The sequence below is a fragment of the Pimephales promelas genome, chromosome 18 (assembly GCF_988280905.1).
Source record: "Pimephales promelas chromosome 18, fPimPro1.hap1.1, whole genome shotgun sequence".
NCBI classification, from domain to species: domain Eukaryota; kingdom Metazoa; phylum Chordata; class Actinopteri; order Cypriniformes; family Leuciscidae; genus Pimephales; species Pimephales promelas.
The window spans coordinates 30,499,067-30,522,594 of NC_142786.1; the positions used below are offsets into that span (position 1 = coordinate 30,499,067).

General features: G+C 39.7%; 1 protein-coding gene across 1 annotated transcript in view; it reads right to left on the reverse strand.

The window, feature by feature from the left end:
• Nucleotides 1–23,528, reverse strand: part of jarid2b (jumonji and AT-rich interaction domain containing 2b) — a 130,510-nt gene that overhangs the window by 59,004 nt on the left and 47,978 nt on the right. The window contains exons 2-3 of the mRNA XM_039680609.2: nt 7,211–7,346; nt 1,823–1,934 (exon numbers count right to left, since the gene is read on the reverse strand). Coding sequence (XP_039536543.2) covers nt 1,823–1,934; nt 7,211–7,346 — 248 coding nt within the window. The remainder of the gene's footprint in view (nt 1–1,822; nt 1,935–7,210; nt 7,347–23,528) is intronic.

Genomic DNA, 23,528 nt, shown 5'->3' on the forward strand with positions numbered 1-23,528 from the left:
CCTCTTTTTCGCCTCCCACTCGATCTGTCTCTCCACAAAAATCCGTTTTAATGATGATGTCTAGAGGACAGCGCCCTGATTAACTATTATAACAGGGTATTAAGTGACAGGTAAAGCAGCAGCAGGTGCTGCACGCTGGTTTTCGCCCGCACACACGCCATTACTCTCTTGCGTTCTCCCATAGGTGCTTGTGGCTTGATGGACAGAACCCCCAACAGAAGGTCTCTGTGAATGTTTCTTTCAGGAGGGGGTTGAAACGGACATCTGCTGGGGTCTGGCCGCTGCGATGAGGAAGTGCGGCGTTGTGTGGCGTTCGCTGCGTCGTCTTTGAAGCGGCGCCTGCGCTTAGAGCGGTTTTGTTCCCTCGAAGCCGGTGGTGGGATTAATTCAGACTCTCGAGAGGAAGAAAAGCCTCTTCAGCGGGCCTACGCAACTGTTTGTAAGGGGGTTTATGGCACGCCATGAAAGTTGTGCCATTAAACAGTGGGCTTGATGAATAGGTCTTCCATAATGCTAATGCCACCCATCTGAATGTGTGGCCATACACTAAGATCAAAGTCAAATCCTGTTTGAAAGGAGATGAGCAATTGAGCTCAAATACTTAGTTATAATGCCAAGTACAACATAAAAGATGGGAATTACAATGAGGTAAACACTTAGGCAGCTGTTTCACAGGTAAAACATATAAATACATACACACGGATGATTTTATTTCACTGAGATTTCGACAATGCTTCTGGGATTGAATTATCTGAAAACTATAGCTCTGATGTTGTAGAACTGGCCAAACAAAGGCATATTGTTCTCATTAAACTACACATTTGGACAGTCACTTCTTTCATGAACGTGCAAATACAGGAGATATCAAGATTTTTTCACAGAATAAGAATTAAAATGTTGGCCTGTTTCTCCTACAAAGCAATAAAATGCATTCGCGTCCTTTTTGAAACTTCATAATTCATTGTAAATTCAGGGAAATGAAGGATTCTCATTTTGTCCTGCACGTAAGAAAAGATACAGGTTTGAAATGATGATGTTTTAATGATAGAAGTCTCATTTTCTGTGCTCCACTCCACCAATAAATATCACACAAATCACAAGACGAGCTGCTTTGCCGGAATCCAAACACAACTAGGTCATTTGATGAAAAATATGAATCGACAGCACTAAAAGTGCATTGCAAGCTCAGTGTGGTCGAGGGAAATTAGCAGTTAATATTTTTTCCGATTAAAAAAGAGCCATAATTTGTCTCTCCCCATTTTCAAGCCAGCGTCTGCCTCAAAGGCACAAAAAAAAAAAAGCCTGTCTATTACGTTTCTTCCCCGAGCTGCTTGCATCCCCATCCTCTCTCCAAATCACAGATTACAACATCCTAAAAAAATTACACGCTGAATGGTTAATTACCGACTGCACTTGGACACATTAACTCTCTTGCTTTTTAATTAATAATTAAAATGTTTAAGCGCGTCTTAAAGTGACTAATTAAAAACGACCATGACAGCAATTCATTTCAAAGAATTACCACTTGTTATAAGGTCCTCAGACTCCTTTTAATGAAGCGGCTTCGTTTTTTTTTTTTTTTCTGACTGTCATTTTCTGCTAAATAAAGCCAGAAATAGAAACAAATGGGGAAATTAAAGACAGGAAGTCAGGAATCTCAGTCTGAGAACGAACTCCATACTTGGGTCCTAATAATGGCATCTCTTTTAATACTCTCTACAACAGCTGTCTTTAAAATTGTTGGCGCAGCTGGATTTACCCACCAGGGATCCAACGGACTCTTTAACACTGACCTCTGAGAGAGCGAGAGTGGGTCACTAACCTCTTTTTGGCCGGGCCGCCCTCGCTACCTCCATCTGTGCGAGAGAGAGACCCATCCTCTTTATGTCCTCCCTTAGACCCACATCCATTCAGCTGCCCATTTGACAAGGAAGCTGTACAGAGAGAAAGAAAAAGCAAAAAAACATGAGAAACAGTGACAACTTATTTTAATTTTCACCACAGCATGGTTTTATTTTAATCATGCAATGCATAATGGTTTACTTTAGAGTTGGAAATGGTTTACTTTAGAGTCCATCAGTAGAAGCAAGAACATTTTGTAATGCACGAGTATTTCATCTGACAAAAGTCAACGTGAGACTTTGAAATTGTGCTTTTACCAATGAGTTAACTTGTGCAAATTCAGTTTTGTAAAAATGGGACGGTGCACCTTTACACACACAATTAGGGAGAAAGTTGGTGAAGTAAGCAGGCTATCAGCAGTAGTATGGGTTATAAATTAGTTGCAATTAATCTATTTAATACAATCATTTAAATTTATAGCTGAAAATTAGGTCTCCGCCTCTCCAACTGGAAAATAAACACTGATTAATAACATACACTTTTGTTTCACGTGTCTGGAACTGATATTGGACTCAAAAACAATAGACATGATAATTCCAATTAAATGAACGAAAAGAGGTGAAAAGGAAAATTATTCAGCAGGTCAGTACTCAACACTGGGAAACGGGTTATACAACATCTAAAGAGCTCTGGCCATTAATGCTAGAGAAACCAGGATTACGAAGTTAACCTTCCTTTAAACGGCTCAGCTGATTTAATTTCCGTGTTTAGTAACATTCGTTAAACGAATATCCAGAATCACTAAACCTTCCCAGGGCTGGACATCAAATCTCCAACAAGCTGGAGAAGAAAAACTACAATAAAGCTGAAATCCAAGACATAGATGAAACGCTATAAAAATGCTTCTCTCTCATATATGAACCAACATGGCTGAACTTCAAAGCATTCAAGTGAAGTCTTAAGAGCTAAAGCAGAAAAAAAAAATTATAAAAAAAAAAATCATATAACCCACTTGTCTTACATTCAAAACGACTCCTCGAGTGCAAGAGCAAACAAGCTCGGGAGCCTCTGCCTTCATCACGACACGGGAAGCCAAAACCCGAGAGAGCCGGCCGAGCCAAGCCAACGTGGGTGGAGAGGGATCAGATGTAAACAGCTTAACGCGGGCTGCTCGCTTCCCGCGCTGTGTTTTACATATGTTGGTCTCACTTGAGTGGCTGTGTGAAAGACAGTCGGAGTCTCGCGGAGCCAAACGTCCTCTCTCCATAGGCCGTGTGACGGTTTATCAACCGTCTGTCCTTCAGGGCCTCTAATCTTTTATGCGTGTTTAACTAAGCCCATAGCGTCTACGTTCACCTCCTGGTTTCCGCTGAGAGCGGGATGTTGCGTGATTATGGTGTTATGATGTGCAACCCATTAGTTCATTTAGAAGACGAAAGTAACGAAGTGCACCGTGTCGGATCTGATGCTCAAAATGTAAATCACAACACAAAGCACATCAAGACTGAATTACGACACTAAAGGAATTACGACCCTGGAAACGTGCCATATCATTCCTGGTTAGGAGCATTTCAGTGGCCTTCGGTGACCTTGGCCGCCCAGCCCTAAACTGGTCTGAGAACTCAAAAAGACATGTACCATTATTCATTATTAAACTTCTTAGTTTCCTTAACCCTATTATATTTGATGCACACATTTCTAAGGCCTCTAAACTGTCAATGTGATCAAAACTTGAATCTAATACATGCCTGTTCTACTACATACTTGTTTAGCAAGTAAATAGCCTTTAAGTTTAAATGCCCACCATTCTCTTTTGCTTTGAAATCTTTATGAAAACTTGCCATTTAAACAATAAACTACACCAAATTGCATATTTTTGATCAGTCTGAGGGTTTTTTTTTTCTTCCTCAAGAATGAGCTCCATAGTCACTTTATAATAATGTATGTATCATAAAGACCTGATGAATCATATTATTCTCAACAACAACAACAGATATTGTCTAAAAGGTTCAATAAACTGCTCCATTAAAATTCCTGACTATTATGTTATTCTAGGAACAACATATCATAGAAGAAAGTTGTTATGTTGACAATGTATTTGGCATTGTTTACCTCCCAGCATTGACAGGTGTATTGTAACTTAGTCTTAAAGAAAAAAAAATTCAATACTCACATGGTTTAACTTTAAGGGTTGTAGAGAGGTAAGAAAAGGATCCTGTAAAACTAAATTACAACTGCTAGACTAATATTGCAAGTGGGTTTTGGTACAAAAATAATGTAACAAACGTGTAAAATACATTCCCTTTAATGAGAGGATGTATGGTCTGTTGTGGCAGATGCAGTTGTTTTGGCCAAAAAAAACTGTTTTTATCCTCTTAACGTTGCCACAAAATGGATGCCAGAGCCACATTGTTTGGAACACAAAAGCTAAAACATGTCCTCTTTTGTCTGTTTCAGGAGCTGCCATCACATGGAGTTTGGTTCCTTTACACGTGTGAAGACTCTCCCAGATCACTCCCGGATCTGGGCCTTAACTATAATGAGCTTCATTTAAAATGATCTGAGACTGAAAAAAATAACAAAAAAAAAAAACACAAAACAAAAACAAAGCAGAAACAAATAGAAAACAGAAAATAAACCAGAAACAAAGAACTATGGGCTTTTTCTTGAGATAGAGTTGTTAACAAGTCACAAAATGCTGACAGGCTGAAAAACAGTGATTCAACAGACAAAAAAACGTGTCCAGACAGACAAACAGATAGACAGACAGAGAGTCAGACAGACAGATAGTCAGATAGACAGTAAAATAGACAGATAGACAGACAGACATATAGACAGACAGAAAGTCAGATAGTCAGATAGACAGATAGACAGACAGAAGGCAGATAGACAGACAGATAGTCAGATAGACAGACAGATAGATAGACAGACAGACAGACAGACAGACAGACAGACAGTCAGATAGATAGATAGACAGACAGATAGTCAGACAGACAGACAGACAGTCAGATAGACAGACAGATAGACAGAAAGATAGACAGACAGTCAGATAGATAGATAGACAGATAGTCAGATAGACAGACAGATAGACAGATAGTCAGATAGACAGTCAGACAGTCAAATAGACAGACAGATAGACAGACAGATAAATCATATAGACAGACAGAGAGTCAAATAGACAGATAGACAGACAGACAGTCAGATAGATAGATAGATAGATCGACAGACAGATAGTCAGACAGACAGACAGACAGATAGACAGACAGATCGACAGACAGATAGTCAGACAGAATGACAGACAGACAGATAATGTGTTATTGCTAATGTACGAATAGAAGCCAAATCTGATGCTGATCCTTTCATGTCAAAACATGTTGAGCTTTCGCATCTTTGAACAAAGACTTTGTGCATCACCCTTCATTAAACACCAATACGTTCAAAGGGATTACTGCTACCCTGAGGTAGCAACGCAACGTTAACGCAAACGACAACAAGAAAACAAGATTAAGGGCTATTGTGATACGAGCATATTATCAGTTTAAGAGATTATTCAAGAGAACATAGTCATAGTCTCAACAGAAACCCCTTCAGCATGATCTCTGCATGTTTACGCGGGGGTGTCTGAAATGCTGTTGATAGTGCCACCGGGACGTGCTTCACCCGTCACCCGTCGACCACCACATCAGACACAACAAACTTTACTCAGAGTAGTTGAGCAAATGGTTTGCAAACAAAACAAGAATGTGAGAGACTACAGGCCATTTGATATCGACATCAATCGTTTAGCAGACGAAGCACTTATCGAAAATATTTACATTAGACAACAAACTCTGTTGTTAAAGCAAGACTTGTTCTAGGAGCATAAAAGGAACATGAAACCATGTTTGCAACAGTTCTACCTCTGCGATCTCAAATATTAGCGAAACATAATACTTTACTAGAATGTTCATTTTTATATATTTTGACATACTAAGTAGACACAGCCTTGTTTTGTTAACATCAATTAAAATGCGCTGTCTTCTCCAAGTAAAAGTCTTTGAGAAGCGTCCTCTCGCTTCTGAGGGAAGCCATCGAGTGGTGAAAGGGAATAAAGTCTCCCATCTGTTGTATTTCTTTTATTTTTCGTTCTATTTCCCAACTGAGTGATAAAAAGGGTAAGCCCATATCAAGAAAAGGCTTTCCCCCTTGTCTCTGTCTGGCTGTGCAGACTCGTATGTATGAGGCCTGTTCTTTGTTCCCTTTAGAGTCTCAGAGCTCTTTTTAGTGAAAGCTCTGGCTTTCTGAGGCCGTGTGAAGTGAAGTCCCAGCTGCAACGTCAGACACACTGCTATCAGACGACTTGGAAAGCTCTGAAGTAACCTGGATCATTTGGCACTTTTACACATATACTCACACTGGAAACCTCCTTAGGAACTTCCTTTCACCAGACAAAAGTAGATGTTTACACTGTACTAAGAGGTAAAATAATAAACCAACACTAAAATATGTATATTTGCACTCTACACTCTAAAAAATGCTGGGTTGTTTTAACCCAATTTAGGGTAAAATATGGACAAACCCAGTCATTGAGTTACATTTTTAAATGCCATTTTTAACCCATTGGCTGGGTTTGTCCATATTTTACCCAAAATTGGGTTAAAACAACCCAGCATTTTTTTTACAATGTAATAAGGGAGATTTTAACATCAAGAGATGGTACCAAACTGGTGAAAAACTGAACAAAAACGTACAGTTTGACCCTAAAAATGCATTCTGGACAAATGTGGGCAAAATAGTTTTGATTTATTTTTAAAAAATACTTCCCTTGATCTGAGCAGTACAAGACTTGGCTACAAGTTTGCCTCCTGAACACACACAATTTTTTTTGGACTCAATTCTTCAATGTTAAGTGGGTGAAAAAAAAACCTCCTCAATCTTGTATTTGGGTCAAAAATGGGCACCCATAGAAATGAATGGGAAAAACTGTAATTTAGAGCACTCTAAAATAAGCCAAAATTATTTTAGACCGCAAAGTCGCTTCATCTTTAGGTTTTAGCTCTAAGAACTGAGAATGACATTTTAATCTAGTTAAAAAAAAATAAATTAAAAAAAAATAAGCATAATTTACATAGAAAATATGGTACTTTTTGAAGTAAATAAATTCAAAAATACCCCCAAAATTAAAAACAACACTATAAATGGATAGACAAAACTTTATCGAAGACAGTGATATAACATTTATAATAAATAAAAATTAGGATCACACCTGAGCCCTCTGTGCCCACATTTATCCACAATTACAGGATTAAGGGCTATAAAGTGAATATGGTTTGAGGGCTAACCTAAGTGTTTTATGCTCAGCGAAGAAACCATTGAAACTGTGTCTTACCATTAGGTCCCTTTCTCCCATTGCTGAGGCCGTCACAGAGCTGGCGCTTTTGCGAGCTCTTGAACTCCTTCAGTGAGAGATAGAGCACCTTCCGCACCACTCGCTCCTCCGACCACGGCATCCCATCATTATCATCCTGTAAAGAGAGAGAGAGAGATGATCAGCACTATAGTAGAGAAAAACAATGCAGCTGTTCGAGTAAATAAATAAAATCAATCTACAGCACTTTTCCTGTTGTGTCTCGCACTTAAATGTCCACAAACACGCACTTCTACACCAAATATCAAATTGTGTTATTGTGATAGGTTCATGATGACATCATTTCCCCTATTCTTTAAAATCCATTATTTGTTTGATCTTGGACTATTTCAAAAAGTGCATCATCTTTTGGAAAGATTTTAAGAATGGAACAAAGACAAGAGCTTCCTTTCCAAAAAAAATACAATTTCCTTTCCAGACAACAATCCTCGATAACAATTCTGGATCTATCTATAGAATCATTTGGAAGAAGACTCACACAGGTCAGGTTCTCACAGGCATGCTATAAATAGCAAAAGTGTGCTAGAGAAGTTAATCTTTAAACTGCAAACCTTCCCCAAACAGTACTATTACTTAATATATAATTAAAACTGTAGTGCGCTCGCCAAATTTAGTGTCATCGCGATTCTTCTCTTAAAGCAAGGTCTTAAAAGGGTTAGAAAGCTGTGAATAGCCATGTTATAAAAGCTGTACAAAATCCTGCACAAAAGCTGATGGCAACAATTAAAATTACAATTAGTGCCAGGAATCATCACGATTCTTCTCCTAAAGGTCTTAAGAGGTTCAGAAAGCTGTGAATACCTATGTTATAAAATCCTGAACGATTAAAATCACACTATCATTAATAGATTAAATATTTAAAGCTTTGACAGCAACTGTAATACATTAGCTACAAAATGACTTGGTCATAAAACTGATGTACAAAAATTACACTTTTTGAAGAAATGGTTCTATTTAGAACCATCCCCCGCTTCATATATGGAACTCCAAAATGGTTCTATATAGAACTATTTTTTTGGTAAAAGGTTCTATTGGCCAAGTATGGAAGCCAAAGGTTCTATATAGAACCCAAAGGAACCCTTTTTTAAGAGTGTATAGAACATTTGAGGGGTTCCAAATATGTAGCACTGATAGAACCTTTTAAGGTTCTATGTAGAACCTTTTCTTCTAAGAGTGTAGGATTTGACAAAACAGCAAAGGTGAATTTATATGGAAGGACTTGAATAAATTACTAAGTTGCGTATATTTTAGTAATGATTATTAACGTAATGCACTATCAGGACAAGGCAACCAAAACAGACTCAATCATTCACTTTCAATCTGCTCGATTTGACACTGTAGCAAATTATGAAGTTATTATATAAGTTTCAGTGGAATTCATCATAGATGAGATGAAAGACACTATAGGTGGCACATGCACTTGTTAACATTCGGAGAAACAGTTAAATATTACAGTTTATTTCCCACACAGACAATAACAGCTTCCTCTCTCTTAGAGCGCTCGCCTCAAGAGGGGAACTTCAGACATTCCCTTGCTGTTGTGTTATTCACAGTCATTGTACTAAAAGAGAAGCATGTCAGACACACGCACACACACAAAACAACATTTTGACCTTTGTTAACAGTTTGACCTTTGTTAACAGTTACTAAATTAAATCTTTGAAAAAGAGAGATCTTTGTGTGATGCTTTGATGTCCGACAGAAAACAAAAACACCAAACAAGACTCATTTTCAGGAAATGTAAGTGGTGACTGCATGTGCTAAACTTGCTTCCACAATGCTAGGGTGTAGATGCAATGCCAGGAGATGCCAATGCCGTGGTGTTCAGAAGGATTTTCAGTAAAAGAAATGGATGACCCCATTGATTTAATGGAGAAGACTGAAGCCTGATTATTGCACTTCATGTCTGAGCGACTGCGCAGGCTCAAACTGAGCGTGATGATAGTCTGACGCTTGTAAATCTGAATCACCTAATTCCTCAAAAACGTTGTTGAGATATCTTGTCCCCTTGCTTTTATGGACTCTCTATCTATGGGCTTCTCCCTTGACTTTATGCCTCCATGCCCCCTTGATTGCCTCATAGACAGTAAAAGATTGCCTGCGAGCTTCTATACGGTAATGTCTCTATTGTGCGACAGAAAGTTGCGTGGTTATGACGCAATCGTTAGCCTATTTTTTACAAAAACGGCTTCTACGGGGCCGTAACGTAAGATACAAAGTAATGAACCCTTTTATACATTGTCGTGTTTCTTTGGAAATAAATAACGGACAAATGAAGTCTTTGGACGCCTCAGATGTAAAGGTATTCGCGGCAGGTGAATGCTAACCGCAGGTGACGTTTTGCTACAATGGCGGCTCCCGTGAGGCTTCAGTTTCCGGCTGATGGATGAATTTCCCCCTTGTTCCACACACATCGTTAAAGACAGCCGGGAAGCAACATATAGTCATGTTTCTTGTCCAAGACATGACAAGAATTTAGGAGTCAAAACCGCGACAGTGACAAAAAAAATATGAGATAAATATGGATTAGGTAGCTAAAACAACTATTGAACGAACACCAATTTATTATAAAAGACATAAAACATTCAGAAAGCACCGCTAACTAACTTTTTTTGCCAGTTTATTGATTTCTAAACATAAATCTGGCCAAATCTTGAGGAAATGCCCAATTAGAAATGTAAGGTTTGCACTGTGGCATTGTTTCCTGTGGGGTTAAGAAGGCGGGGCTTAGTGAAACAAAAGACATGGGAGTGTGTGCATGTGCATGAGTTCCTGTGCGGGGGCTGACACTGACAGGTGAACATCAGATCTCCCAGCAGACATGTCAACAAACACACACACACACACACACCTCGATACTCTACGCACTGATGCGCTGCAAAAGCCTGACAGCAGCTGATTGGGCGTGTGGTGTGTGAAACCACCAGAGCACCTCGTTAGAGACACACACACACAAACCTGCACACAGACAGAGCGTGTTAGCGCGACACACACACACACACACACCTGCACACAGACAAAGCGCGGCTCAAAATAGCCTGCATGCAAAGCCGCAGCTCAACCACAGCACAGTTCTCGGAGACACAAGAATTAGCAAATGATTCCAAGAGTCAGTTTAAAGAATCAACTACATTGCTCTAATGCGCCGTGGGCAGGGTCCAATGATAACAGCGTGCGAGTGTGCGTACAGACGGCGCGGTGGGCTGAAGCGCTCAGAGGCGTGATGCTGTCACTGGATCCCAAGAGCACAATCCAGCAGGCTGCTGGGTAGGCAGCAATTATCCCGCGCTCACTATCACCTCGCAGTCTGGCGTCGAGCCAGCGCTGCTCTCTGAATAGAGTATTACTGCTCAGAGCACACACACACACACACCTCTCCGTCTGAAAATCTCCTCTCTCAACTCTGGGAGCCGACCACGAACCCTTTGCCTTCAAGTTTGTTTTCTTTTCTCCGTTCCACCCTCCATCGCCCCCCTTTTCTCAAAGCCTGGCAAACCGCCACAGTTATTTCCTTCTTGCGCTACATATAGCATTCCAGCTCGGAAAGAAAATGCTGAGCTGGATACTGGTGTTAACAGAGCGCAGTCCGACTCAATAGACTGCAATGAAAACAACGATTTCCCTCAATGTTAAAACAAAATGACAAGTCTATGCACAACTAGCTATTCGGTGTTTTGTAGCGTCCATTGATGTGCAAACTGACAAGGCTTCTAGGAGTCAGAGTAGAAGCTAATTGCAAAGTTTTGATATGAACAAATGGCAATTAAACAGGCTGATCTCAGAACAGATCTCTCAGGAACATATATACACAATTTACATTTAGTGCTAATTTTACACGTCTCCTTTACAAGTGACAGTTTGGCTTTGGAATTCAATGAACTGGGATGAATTGAAATGGCCATTTACTATGGATCCTGTCATGATTCTAATTTTAATGAATCTTTTACAGTATGAGAGTATATTGAAAACTGCTTCTATAATCTGAAATGTCATAAAACAATTGAAGTATTGCGCATTAAAAAAAGTTTATGTGCATAATGTCAATGTGTCACATTGTTATGTCTAGATGCAGTGGCCTTTATAGCGGGTGTCTGCATAAAATGTTCGACTTGCTTTCATCAACTCTAGTCATCTTTTGTAGAGAATTTTACTGAGCAAGTAAGCCAAACTTTAATAACACTGTCAACATGTTATAGCTAGCTAACTGAACACAAAATTCAGTTCAACAGCATTTGAAGGTCACTCTTACGCTCGTTTCACACATACTACGTGTGCAGTGTGTATGCGGTACAGGAGCAGCTAACTGACCACAAACACATAGGCCTACTCACTATTTTTATTTCAAATGCAGAAGTTATGCAGAAACTTGTTAAAAAAAAATTTAAAAAAAGTTGTCAGCATTGCTATTCTCTTTGTACACGTATACAAACTTGAATGAACGCACGTTTAGACACAATTTAAACAACTTACAGTATGCCTATAATTCCATGCATTATTTCTGTTAAGTAGCTCAAGTAAATGCACGGTCAAATATTTAACCATGTACTTATATTAAAATCGCAAACATTTTAAAATTTAATTTAAATCGAGGATGGTAACCCTGTCCGCCGAACAAAAAGTCGCTGCAATAGAAGCACTTCAAATCCGCCGAGTCGTCTTGTGTGACCATCACCCAGTGTTGTATAGCGAATGCAAGACAAGTTAACTTGACCTCAATACCAAAACTATGTAACTCATGGGAAATAATTGGGCACAAAAATTTTGTTTTTCCACATAATCACGGGACATACTGAATTGAGATTAATGTGTTAAATCTTACCAGTTTTAAATCCATTTTGTACAGCGTACAAAACAATCGTCCAGACAAGATGATCACAACAATATTATAAACTCTGTAAACAATAAATTTACTAAATTTAAGAAATCATTTTCAAAACAATCAAAAACAGAAGACGCAAGACGGCAAGTTGTAGTAGGCCTACTTGAATGAAACTATAACGTCCGTCCGTTGTGATGCATGGATGTGCGCTGTGTAATAATGTGTTTCTATTGACGACAGGCATTATAAAGAAGGAAATGCCACAGAATTGAATCTTGCTTATAAAACTGCCTAGATCTGCTTATTTGTTTGTTGATTTTCAAAAAACATGATAATATTGATAATCACGATAATTTTGGACACTATAATAGTGATATGAAATGTTCATACCGTCCCATCCCAGATAGCAAACTGACATTGAAACAAAGTGGAAACATGACATCGCAACAACGTTGATCTGGCATTGTTTTGCTCATCGAATTAACGTTGAACCAACGTCAGACGCGTCATTCTTCAAAACTAACGGAAAATCAACTTGAAATCAACGTTGTTTTAACGTTAGCAAAGCAAACGAATTGCGGCGATTTTCATTTAGCTTTGAAGAATGCCACGTCTGACGTTGGTTCAATGTTAATTCGATGAGCAAAACAATGCCAGATCAATGCCAGATTGTTTCGATGTCATGAGAGACGTCGTTTCCACGTTTATTTAAATGTCAGTTTGCTGTCTGGGATCCCTGGTGTTCAGCTGTACACTAGCGTCCGTTACAAAACTTGGGTTAAGGATCATAAGGATTAAAACCAGACCATTCTCAGTCGTAACTGCGATATGGTCTAGCAAAGCGTCATAGACAAATCATTTCCAGAGGGGCGTCACCAGCGGACGTCACGGGTAGACCTAAAACCAATCAGAGCGATGAAGGAGATGACGTTTGCGGAGAAACATCTCCGAGTGTTGTTCTTTGCTCAGTTTTTAACAAAAAGGAAACGTTTAAAACACTTAAAAACAGACGTGATACCTGATTCGAGCGAGTGATGTCTGACGGCGGCGTCCATCTTTGTAATGTAGGCTACAAAATCTGCTTCAAAATCCCCGCGCTGTCATCATCGTGTAAAGCCCGCCCCAACGTTTCTGATTGGTGCCGCGATTTTTGCGCACTGGAAATGGGTTTGAATGAGCTCTTTGGCAGACTAACTTTCAGAGCAAATCTAAATTTGCCAGAAGTTGTATTTCCCAGGCTAATAAAGGAAGCTAAGTTTTATTTGACAGAAGCAAGTTTGTAAGACAGACAAGCATCAGAAAACTGTTCCTGGCAGTTACCGTGATGATGCCAGGCTCATTCATAGACTGGCAGAGCTGGCTGGCAGCACTGGTACTCAGATGTGACGAGAGACAGAGAGCTGGCACAAACTCAGAGACGCCACTTACCCGCGCTGCACGTACGAACACTCACCCTGCTTCCCAAAACCCCCTCTGCTCCATCCCGGAGGAGCTCTGAGCTTCGTTAATGAGCACCAGGAGCACATGGGTGTGTGACAGAGCGAGGAGAAGTGTCTCTCATTCACACACACTCATGCATACACGGACCCATCACATAGACGGCCCAAGTGAGACTTGGGGCTCCTACTTCAAGCATTCCAATGAGGGCATACGCAATGAGGATACAAGATCCCCACCAGCCAACAAGACACGCATCACTTGCTTTAGGTAAATACAAAGTCTCGTTTTCGAAAGGTTTAAAGACCCAGTCGAGGTCAGATGAACACAGAGCCGCCATTGAGCATGCATTGTACAGCCAGAGAAACTTCCCTTTTTATTGCAATCTTTTTTGCAAACAGACAGGCTGTTCAGCAACATTAGCATATCCTGAGAGCGACTGAATCTAGAAGCACGTGCACACACCACAATAGACAAGGCAAAGCTCTGTTAGTCTCAAATTAACAAGGTGATTTAAAAAGTTGACTAAATATTTTTAGCAGGAGTTATTTCAAGGAAATTCAGTGAATTCACAGGTTTACTTTGCTGGATATGCTTTAATGCGTTAATCTGCTAAGCATGCCAAACCATCAACACTAAGTTTATGACAAATCAAAACAATTTTCAGCAAAAATTAACCGACTCTAAAAATCCCACGGTTCTTGAACCTACATATAAGCATGTAAGATAGCTTAAAAAAATAAAAAAACTTTTCCAGAAACTATCCAATGACGAAATCTTTCCTTTAGAAACCTGAACACTGAAGAGTTCTTCTACCAAGCATTAGTCAATCAGATCGTAGAGTGAATGTACATCATATTAACATTGAAGATAGACAAATTAAGAATTCCTCCATCTGCATGTAAGTTCATTCGTCTTCTTTCCCAGATGAATATGTAATGAGAATGGATTCATTAGCGGACTATACTCTCGCGAATGGGCTCTTTTAAAAATGCACTGGAAGCCTGTTCAGATGAAAGACGCTAAACATAGCCACACAGACCTGGATCTTATCAACAAAGAATGTAGGCCAAGCGCCAACTGAGATCTTTCTCTTAACATCCAGAAATTTGTAATAACACGAATTCCTTGAAAAGGACAGAGCAAGAGGGGGGGACGGGTCCGGGGGGGGGGGGGGGGGTGAGATGGCCTTAAACAGCCAAAATATTAAAGCGCTTCTTCCTCCCTCTACACGTGTCCTCCAGATGTTGGAAGAATAAAAGAAACAAGCACACATAGCAGTGCCTAAGATTTGGGTCAGCGCTGCATAAGCCTATGCTTGTTTGGTCTGCCGTAAGCAGATTGAGGGTGATTGGTTTGAGAGTGAGGCACAGCTAGAGTCAGCCATGACAAAAAAGTGCTTTTGTTTTGTTTGCTCTGAGCAAAAGCAATGGACGGGACGACAAAGAGAGGGAGAGAGGTGATCCGGTGCGGGAGGCCAATAGAGGCACCCCATTACACCCTCTACTTCACTGCATTGGAATGTCTGCGCAACACACACTCTCTACGGCAGAGCCAAGGGAACCCAGAGCGAAAGAGTGGTTCAGCTGGAGCATGTTCCTCCGGAAGCAATTTGAAAACCTTGCAACTTTGCTTATGCTTCTACATCCATATTTTAGCAGAAAACACGGCTCTTTCAATGGAGAAAAGGCCCGTACACACCGGGACGAATATCAGCGCACGTTATTCGTCAGCGTTTTTCAACGCATTTTTGTGTTCACACCCAAGCGTGTCATCAACGCGTGTCTAATGTCAGTCTCTGACATTAGATGGCACCCATTTGCTCTGCAATACCACTCCATAACAGTTCTCTTTTCTCAAGATGTTTGTAGTCCCTGTCGCCAGTGTTGTAGTACTCGAGACTCGGACTCGGTCTCGAGACCATATTATAATGGTCTTGGTCTTGTCATGGACTCGTGTCCATTTGGACTCGGAATTGACTCGTACTCGAACATTTTTTTTTTAGGACTCGGAATTATTCCCGAGTCCACTCGAGTTCAATTCAAAATATTTTTCATGATTATTAATGTATGTTAATAAAATATTTCTTTAAATTGATTGACTCGCCCAGTGATTGGTGATTTTCTAGTGCGCAACTGCGCATGACAAATTGTAATAAAATTACTTTTAACACCACCTACTATGTGGCCTTTTTACCCTAAACTGATCATATTTTTTAAACTCTAAGTAAATCCAGTAAACAAAAAAGGATTTCTCTAAGTAAATAAAAGTAAATTAGGTAATCAACCCTCACTGGTCTCGGTCTCGACTCGGACTCGACTCTCTATGGACTCGGTGTCGACTCGGACTCGAGTGAGGTGGTCTCGACTACAACACTGCCTGACGCATATAGTTATTTATGTTTTAGCACCAACGAGAACAGCGGCTCTACATTCATCTTGCCTTGCATCTTCCTCGTCTTATTTCTTCCTGGCTGTGTAGATGGCGACGTGTATATCTTCTTCGCCGTATCTTCACATATGTGTGCTCGGCAAGACCGTTTTGTGTTTGAGCGCCCCCAAGTTGTGTTTTACTGTAACTTCAGAAGCGGCAAACGCGTGAGCAAAAGCGCCAATCTCATTGGTCGGATAGTTTTTGACGCAGCGCGTCAAACTAAAAAAACGAACCCGAGGCGTTTTTCTTTTTAAACGACGCTTTTACGCATGGCGTTTTACGTTTTAAACGTTGGCGAATAACGCACGAAATTCGTCCCGGTGTGCACAGGCCTAGAGACGCTTTTTAGAAAGAAAAAAAAAACATGGTACATGGACACTGTACATCAGGGTTAGGCAACTCTGGCCCTTGAGATCCACTTTCCTGCAGTTTCACTCCAGCCCTGACCAAACTCATTTGCTTGTAGCTTTCAGGTAATCCTGAATACGTTGAATTGCTTATAACTGACGGAGTTCATCGCAAATTTAAAGATTGGGCCCCTGACTCCTCTGCATTTCATTCTGTCCGGTGGGTATGCTTGCAAAAGCAAGTCTGTGTCGAGACAGGATAACAGTTATTTCAACTTCGCTCCGCTGATCAGCTTGGCACGCAGATGGACAGCACAACCAAGCTTAACATGCTTGAGTGACAAATTGTCATCGGCAGACACTGCAGTCAAGTGCGGAGACCCGACCAAAATGTATTAGATTTATAAGAAAGCAGTTGGTTTAGTTTTTTACAGAAATAAATGCCAGAGTGAATTACAGGTTATAGGAGAGAGCTGGCCACCTTCAGTGCTACTGCTGGTCCAATAAAAAGAGGCTTTATCAACAAAACCTCCATACACGACAGACCCGGAACTGGGGCCCCACGGTTTTCTCTACATCAGGCTTTTGCTGATGAATTAACACAACAAATCTGTACCTCAGCAGCCTCCTGAAAAGCAGACCAAGATAAAGAGGGGAAGGAAAACAAGATGGAAAGGTACACGGTCAGAGATAAATCTAGATGATGATCAGTCATGTGGCAGTAAATCAAAGATCATATAGGCCAAGGGTGTCCAGTTCTGCTCCTGGAGGGCCACCTTCCTGTGAAGTTCCAAACCTAATTAAAAACACCTGAACAAGCTAAATAAGGTCTCGTAGGCTGCATTCGAAATTGCCCCCATGCCCTCACTCATGCTCCACAAATATAGTCAACTAAATGACTGAATGAAAAGCACTGCAAACGGCCTCTTTTGACAAGACACAGCAATTAATTTGGCGCAACGCACACAGTACATGGGTATTCTCTTGTGGCTAGCCGTTGAGTGTACATCAAATATACACATTATTTAGGGTGCTACCCACTATGACCAAACGGTTCATGGTCCAAAAGACAGTTTCAGTGCAAACTGCAAATTGTTCAAAGGGCTTTAACGATTTCAGACGATGAATAAGGGTCTTATCAAGCGAAACGATCGCTCATTTAATAAATAAGTAACAAATTTAAGTTTTATAAGCTCAAATGCTCGCCCTGTTCTGTGATGTGCGTTTGTGACTCTCCTGTTCGAACTCGTTTATCAAAATTAACTACTCTTTTTTTCTTGTCATTTGGTTCATTCAACGAACGAAATGAACGAGTTGACTCTGGAAAAGATTCGTTCACTTTGACGAACGAGTTCGAACAGGAGAGTCACGAACGCGCATCACAGAACAAAGCAAGGCGAGCATTTGAGCTTATAAAACTCAAACTTTGTTATTTTTTTTACAATCGAGCGATCGTTTCGCTTGATAAGACCCTTATTCGTCGCCTGGAATCATTTAAAGCCCTTTGAACAGTTTTCACTGAAACTGTCTTTTGGACCTTGAATCGTTTGGTTCCCATTGAAGTCCATTATATGGAGAAAAATCCTGGAATGTTTTCATCAAAAACCTTACTTTCTTTTCGACTGAAGAAAGAATGACATGGATATTTTGGATGGCATGGGGGTGAGTAAATTATCATCAGCAAAGTTTTTTTTTTTAAACGAACTACTCCTTTAACAGCATATAAGGCTAAATGCAGTGTAATAATGCAGAGTAATTCTAACCAAATGCTCTCCTTCAGTGTGAGGCTGAACAGGCCTGATATCTGTCACATGCTGCAGCGGACCACACACTTAAATAACTTTAAACATGAAACAAGGACCATGTGTTTAAAAGGATAGCATCAAACAGTCATGAGCAATTAGGACTGATCAATATTAAACCATACGACAGAAACAGGAAGGAGAGCTCAGAATCAGCTAGTGGTCCTCCTGAACGCTCTCAAATCTAACAGACATGTGACCTCTTGAGCTGGACATGAATGGTTGTTTGCATGTGATGAAGGGAGTTGTGTGTCTGATGTAATGTTGAACTTAGCACAGTGACCTTATGACCAAATTTCTCTGATGTGATGTCATAAATTGACTGAACAGAATTCAAAACCATAAACCAACACACCCACCAAACACGCAGAGTTTTCCAAGCAGGCATGTGCAAACGGCTCCAAAGACTCCCAAAAGGGTTGAAGCACTCAAATCAGTCTAACTTGATTATTAAAATAGCTCAATATTTGAAGACACCGACCACACTGCAGTAGAGCCTGCATTTTATAATTCCCCACAAAAATCACATAAAAAAGTATAAAATCTCATTGCCACAAAGCAAACAAGACTGACTTCAGTCATTTTGTAGGACCAATGTGATATATATTTTATATAGATCATTTAGACTGCTGACTCCACATTTTGTGGGGGGATTTGGGGGGAAACGCATCAACTCATTTTCCAATTAATTAAAACAGCAAAAATATGCAATAAACACATAATTGGGTTGAATTTTGAGGAATTCTGCTGATATCTACACGGCTTTCTGCAGATTTAAGCAGGAGCAGATTCACTGTCTAAGTCCTGTACTCACAAACCACACAGATCGTCAACGAGCTGATCGCGCGAGTACGTGCGTGTGTGCATGCACACACACATTAGGAGTGTGAGTGCTCTGAACAGAGGCAGAGACGTGTGACTGGAAGGAAACCCCACACATTAGATCAGAGCTCATCGTCTTACTGGATCAATACACTCAACACCAGCAGAATAAAGGGAGATTAAAATGTAGCTTTGACTAACATAAAGCAATGTATGCATACTGCATGTTTACCTATATACATCAAACGAGGACACATCAGACTTCTATTGTTTTTATAACATAGCCTAGTTACTAAATCGTAAATCTACCCCCTTTTTTAGATGACATTTGTGGAGAAAACGCCTCGTGGAGTTGGTTCAGAGATCAGCCTTATGAAACTGAAGAGTTCCTGTCGGCATTGTGTGAAGTCTTAACGAAGCTCTGCTAAACGCGTTTATAGCACCACGCCGTAACCAAACACCCTAGACCCCCATCTCTCCATGCCTTTAGCACCCTTTTTCCACAATTTATAAAACCTCTCCTTCACATTCTTTCTTTTGATGACAGATCGTCTAATGGATGCGACATGTCGCCCTACAGCCTGTGCAAGCCTTTAATAAATAAACACCGAGATTTCTCCACTCCGGCAGCAGTTGGAGAGGAACAAAGCTAAAATCAAAGAGCGTAATCAACATGGAGGGATTTAAGAGGAAATGCAACTCTTGTTTCTCCTGGGTGGCACAGGAAGATGTGTACAAACCCACAACAGCCATGCCACCCACCATAACACAAACACACACAGATGGAAGGAAAACAGATTTTCAAGTGTGTGAACCAGTTTGTGCTTAACTGATTGATAAAAGCATCCTTTAAAAACATTTAGCTGAAAGCCTTTGGAAAATGCTCCCTAAATATTAATATATTCTGCTGAAAAATAACAAACAGAAACAATGGTTACACTTTATTTCGATAGTCACTTTAGACGTTCTACTAATTATAAGTAACTTTTCAAATACATGTCAACTCTCATTAGAGTATTAGTATATTGTAGTAGATAGGTGTTAGGAGAATAAGTTTACTTGTAGTCTCCAAGCTACTTATAGTCAGTTGAATGTCTTGGAGGACCAACAAAATAAAGTGTTAGCAGATATTAAGCTGACCGTCTACTAATATTCTAAAGACAGTTAGTTGACATGTAGTTGAATAGTTACTTATATTTAGTAGAATGTCTAAAGTTTTACCGAAACAATTATCAAATTTTACAAGATCTGATCATACATCCCAATACCTTAAATCCAACTATAGCTAACGCAAGGTAGTTGCCGTTTTCTTGCTGGTTTAAACTGGTATTGACTACCAGCTGGTGGACCTAGTTTTGACCTGGTAATATGCTATCTGGATCACACTGGTTAAAGCTGCTGTGTGTGTGTCACCTAGGACCACAAAAGATTTCAAATCTTCAAATCGTTTTATCTTGCAACATCTAAACTTCTAGAGCGGTCAAAAGTAATTTAACTTCATGTATCCTAGAAAGCCTTGTTCAGTTTGGGCCTCTAACGAGCACGTTAGAGTTAGTGGAAGCTCTTAAAGGGACAATGTGTAGGAATTTCTCCCATCTAGTGGTGAAAGTGTATTTTGCATTCAAACGAATTGTGCTTTTTCAAATGGGCGTTGTATCTATGGTAGCCATTATGTACCAAAAAACCTTGACAGTATGTCTTCTAATAGCACTTAGTCGAGTGTTCCTTTAGGTGAACAGGTTCGTTATTTCACACAAACAGCAACTTGACCTAACGAACAAACGAATGTTTCAGTATGAATTATTGACTGTGAAAAACATGAACTATTGTAATAACTTATGCCTTCTTTATTCGTTATATTTTCTGAAGTACATGCATCGTTAGATATCCTCAACTTTTAACTATAAATGTTCATCTGTCAATAATATAAAGTACACAACCAAACAATGAAAAAAAAGCTTGTAATTAAGACTGTAACGTTGACCTGTCGGGAAGAAAGCAGGACAAATCCTTCTCCTGCATTAGTTCTATCCACCTGGAAAAAGCTATCTCCGGTCACGTTTCCGTTTACGATCTATTTTGGACTTTTCTGGCGATGAGGATTTGCAATGCCGCCTTTTAAACTTGCCGGGCCAGTGACAAAACGCCTCTCACTGCTCTGCTCCTCCACTTCTGCTGCGTTCAGTCACGTCACGACGGCTCGGAGCGAAAGCGAGCTGTGGAAACTCGTTGGCCTGGTACTTTATGTCCCTCTCTGCTATTATAGTTTTTCAAGATGGCGGATCTACATGAAAGCCTCCGTGGACTTACCCGTCCCATGTGTAGATAATAAATCCTTCGTTTATGAGGACAAGTCAGATAATTGGCAGAGGTATTTGTACACCATTGATGATATATTTAGAAATAAAAATATTGATTTTAAATAATAAAATGCACAAAAAAGAAGAAGTACACATTGTCCTTTTAATGCTGAAACACACACGCAGACAAACATGACTTTCTCCGAGTCACATGTAAGAGTTTAAGCTGGCGGCGGAGGGTTTGGGTAAGGAGAACACATGGTTTTGCTAAAATCACAGTAACTACAGAGAAGAAGACAAAACAAGTAAACAGCATGCTTATTACCGCTTAGCAAAAGTCAGCTGTTAAAACACTCCACTTACAAAATGCATTATTTTCAGAAAGAAAGTGACACATCCTCCACAAAGCAATTTAACTTTGTCATTCTAATCAGGAATACAATACAGTGAACAAAATGATACATTATTGAGTTGGGGGCAAAATCAAAAGTGTTGCATTTATAAATTTGTTCAATGCATAAGACGAGAACTTCAAAAAAAATGAGCAAAAGTCAATTCAGGAACTTGAGGGACTCCGAGCGCTCAAAAAAAAAAAAATCCATATCATGTACAATCAATACATTTGTGCTGGGCAGTGTATATGTTAGGCTAAGTGCAGCCATCAGCTGGCACACACGGCAGGGGATGTTCAGCTTAAGTGGATGACAGGGAATTGGACTGCTACCAGTTAAACAAGATGCTGAAATCTCAAATCTAAAAATGTTCCTCTAAAGAACATGGGATAGTTTTACTACAGAAGATACAGACTACTAACAGTGACATCACATTTAGGTTTATTATTCAATTATCTAACACTTATTATCTAAGCTGACAAAACATGGGAGATGTGTCATGCTCCGTTATAAATGCACACACCTTTTAAAATTTTTGTAAAAGTCAAGCCGCCAGTGTCCTGCTCACAGCAATATGTCTTACACGCACTTGTCAATGGCGCTGACCTCCCCTCCTCTCAATATCTCCTTCTGTCCTCCCATTGTGTGTGTGTGTGTGTAGAACGTGAGGGGACTAAAAAGCAGGTTTCTACTGATACTGGCCAAAGCTGTCTCAGACAGTCAGAACTCAAAAGAAACGTCTCTGCTAAAACATCTCAGTTCCATTTACAGAGTAATAACAGAAGAACTGGACCATTATTTCAGTCTATAAACCAGAGTCATAAAACGTATGAAATATGCTCATAACCACTGCAAATCGCTAGCATTATCAGTGAGTGCTGACAGTTCAGCGCTAAAAATACTGGGGGATTCGCATTTAAACACTTGGGACAATTGTAAAAAAACAAAAACAAAACTAGCATCAGCAAAATACAAGAATACGCCACTGCAAGCCAACAATATAGGGAATATGCCTGGAAACTCAGAAGGCTCAATCTCTATTTCTAGACCACCCAGGTGTACGAGGGGTATTTATTCAAATATGTTTTTACCAAATATTTCATTTCATTTCATCAAGTTTTTTCCATCTAATGTTTTTAATTTTAATGAAAATTAGAAAAGTTGCCTTGCCAACTAAATCAAATAAGTTGAAAGTAAAGCTAAACAGAAATATTAAAACATGACACATGCATAATATATATATATATATATATATATATATATATATATATATATATATATATATGAAGAGTTCAGATGCAAAAGCCTCTAAATGCCATTTGAAATTTTCTTCTTTAATGATGATTTTTATCAAACTTGTATATTTAAGTTCAGTAATTTCACTTAAATAACAATTAATAGGTAATTATCATTGCCATTTAAGTGAAATTACTGAACTTAAATATACAAGTTTGGTAAAAATCATCATTAAAGAGGAAAATTTCAAATGGCATTTAGCTGTCACTGACAGCTAAGTGGGACCTGAGGGTGAGTGGTTCTAGCAAGTGTTTTTCAGAGAAACGATTATGTGAACTTGTGAGCATGTTTCCTAAATATCTGAAAACATATTGTGGTATCTTTATGCTTTTAGTAGAGTGAAAAGGTTACATACATGTATGCATGTATGATGTGTCGTGTATAACTATGTTCCCAGCAAACAAATTTAGGTTCTAGGAACGTTCTGGGAACGTTAGTTTTAGGTTCCCAGAACATTCCTAGAACTTTCCCTTAAGGTTAAGGGAACGTTCCCGGAACATTCTCCTTACGTTATAAAAATGGACCCTAAAAATAACCTACATGGAACGCTACAAGGTTCTTGTTTGGTTCCCAAAAAAATTAACTCATGGGACCATTCGGGAACGTTCTGTGTTTGCTGGGTTGCCATTTA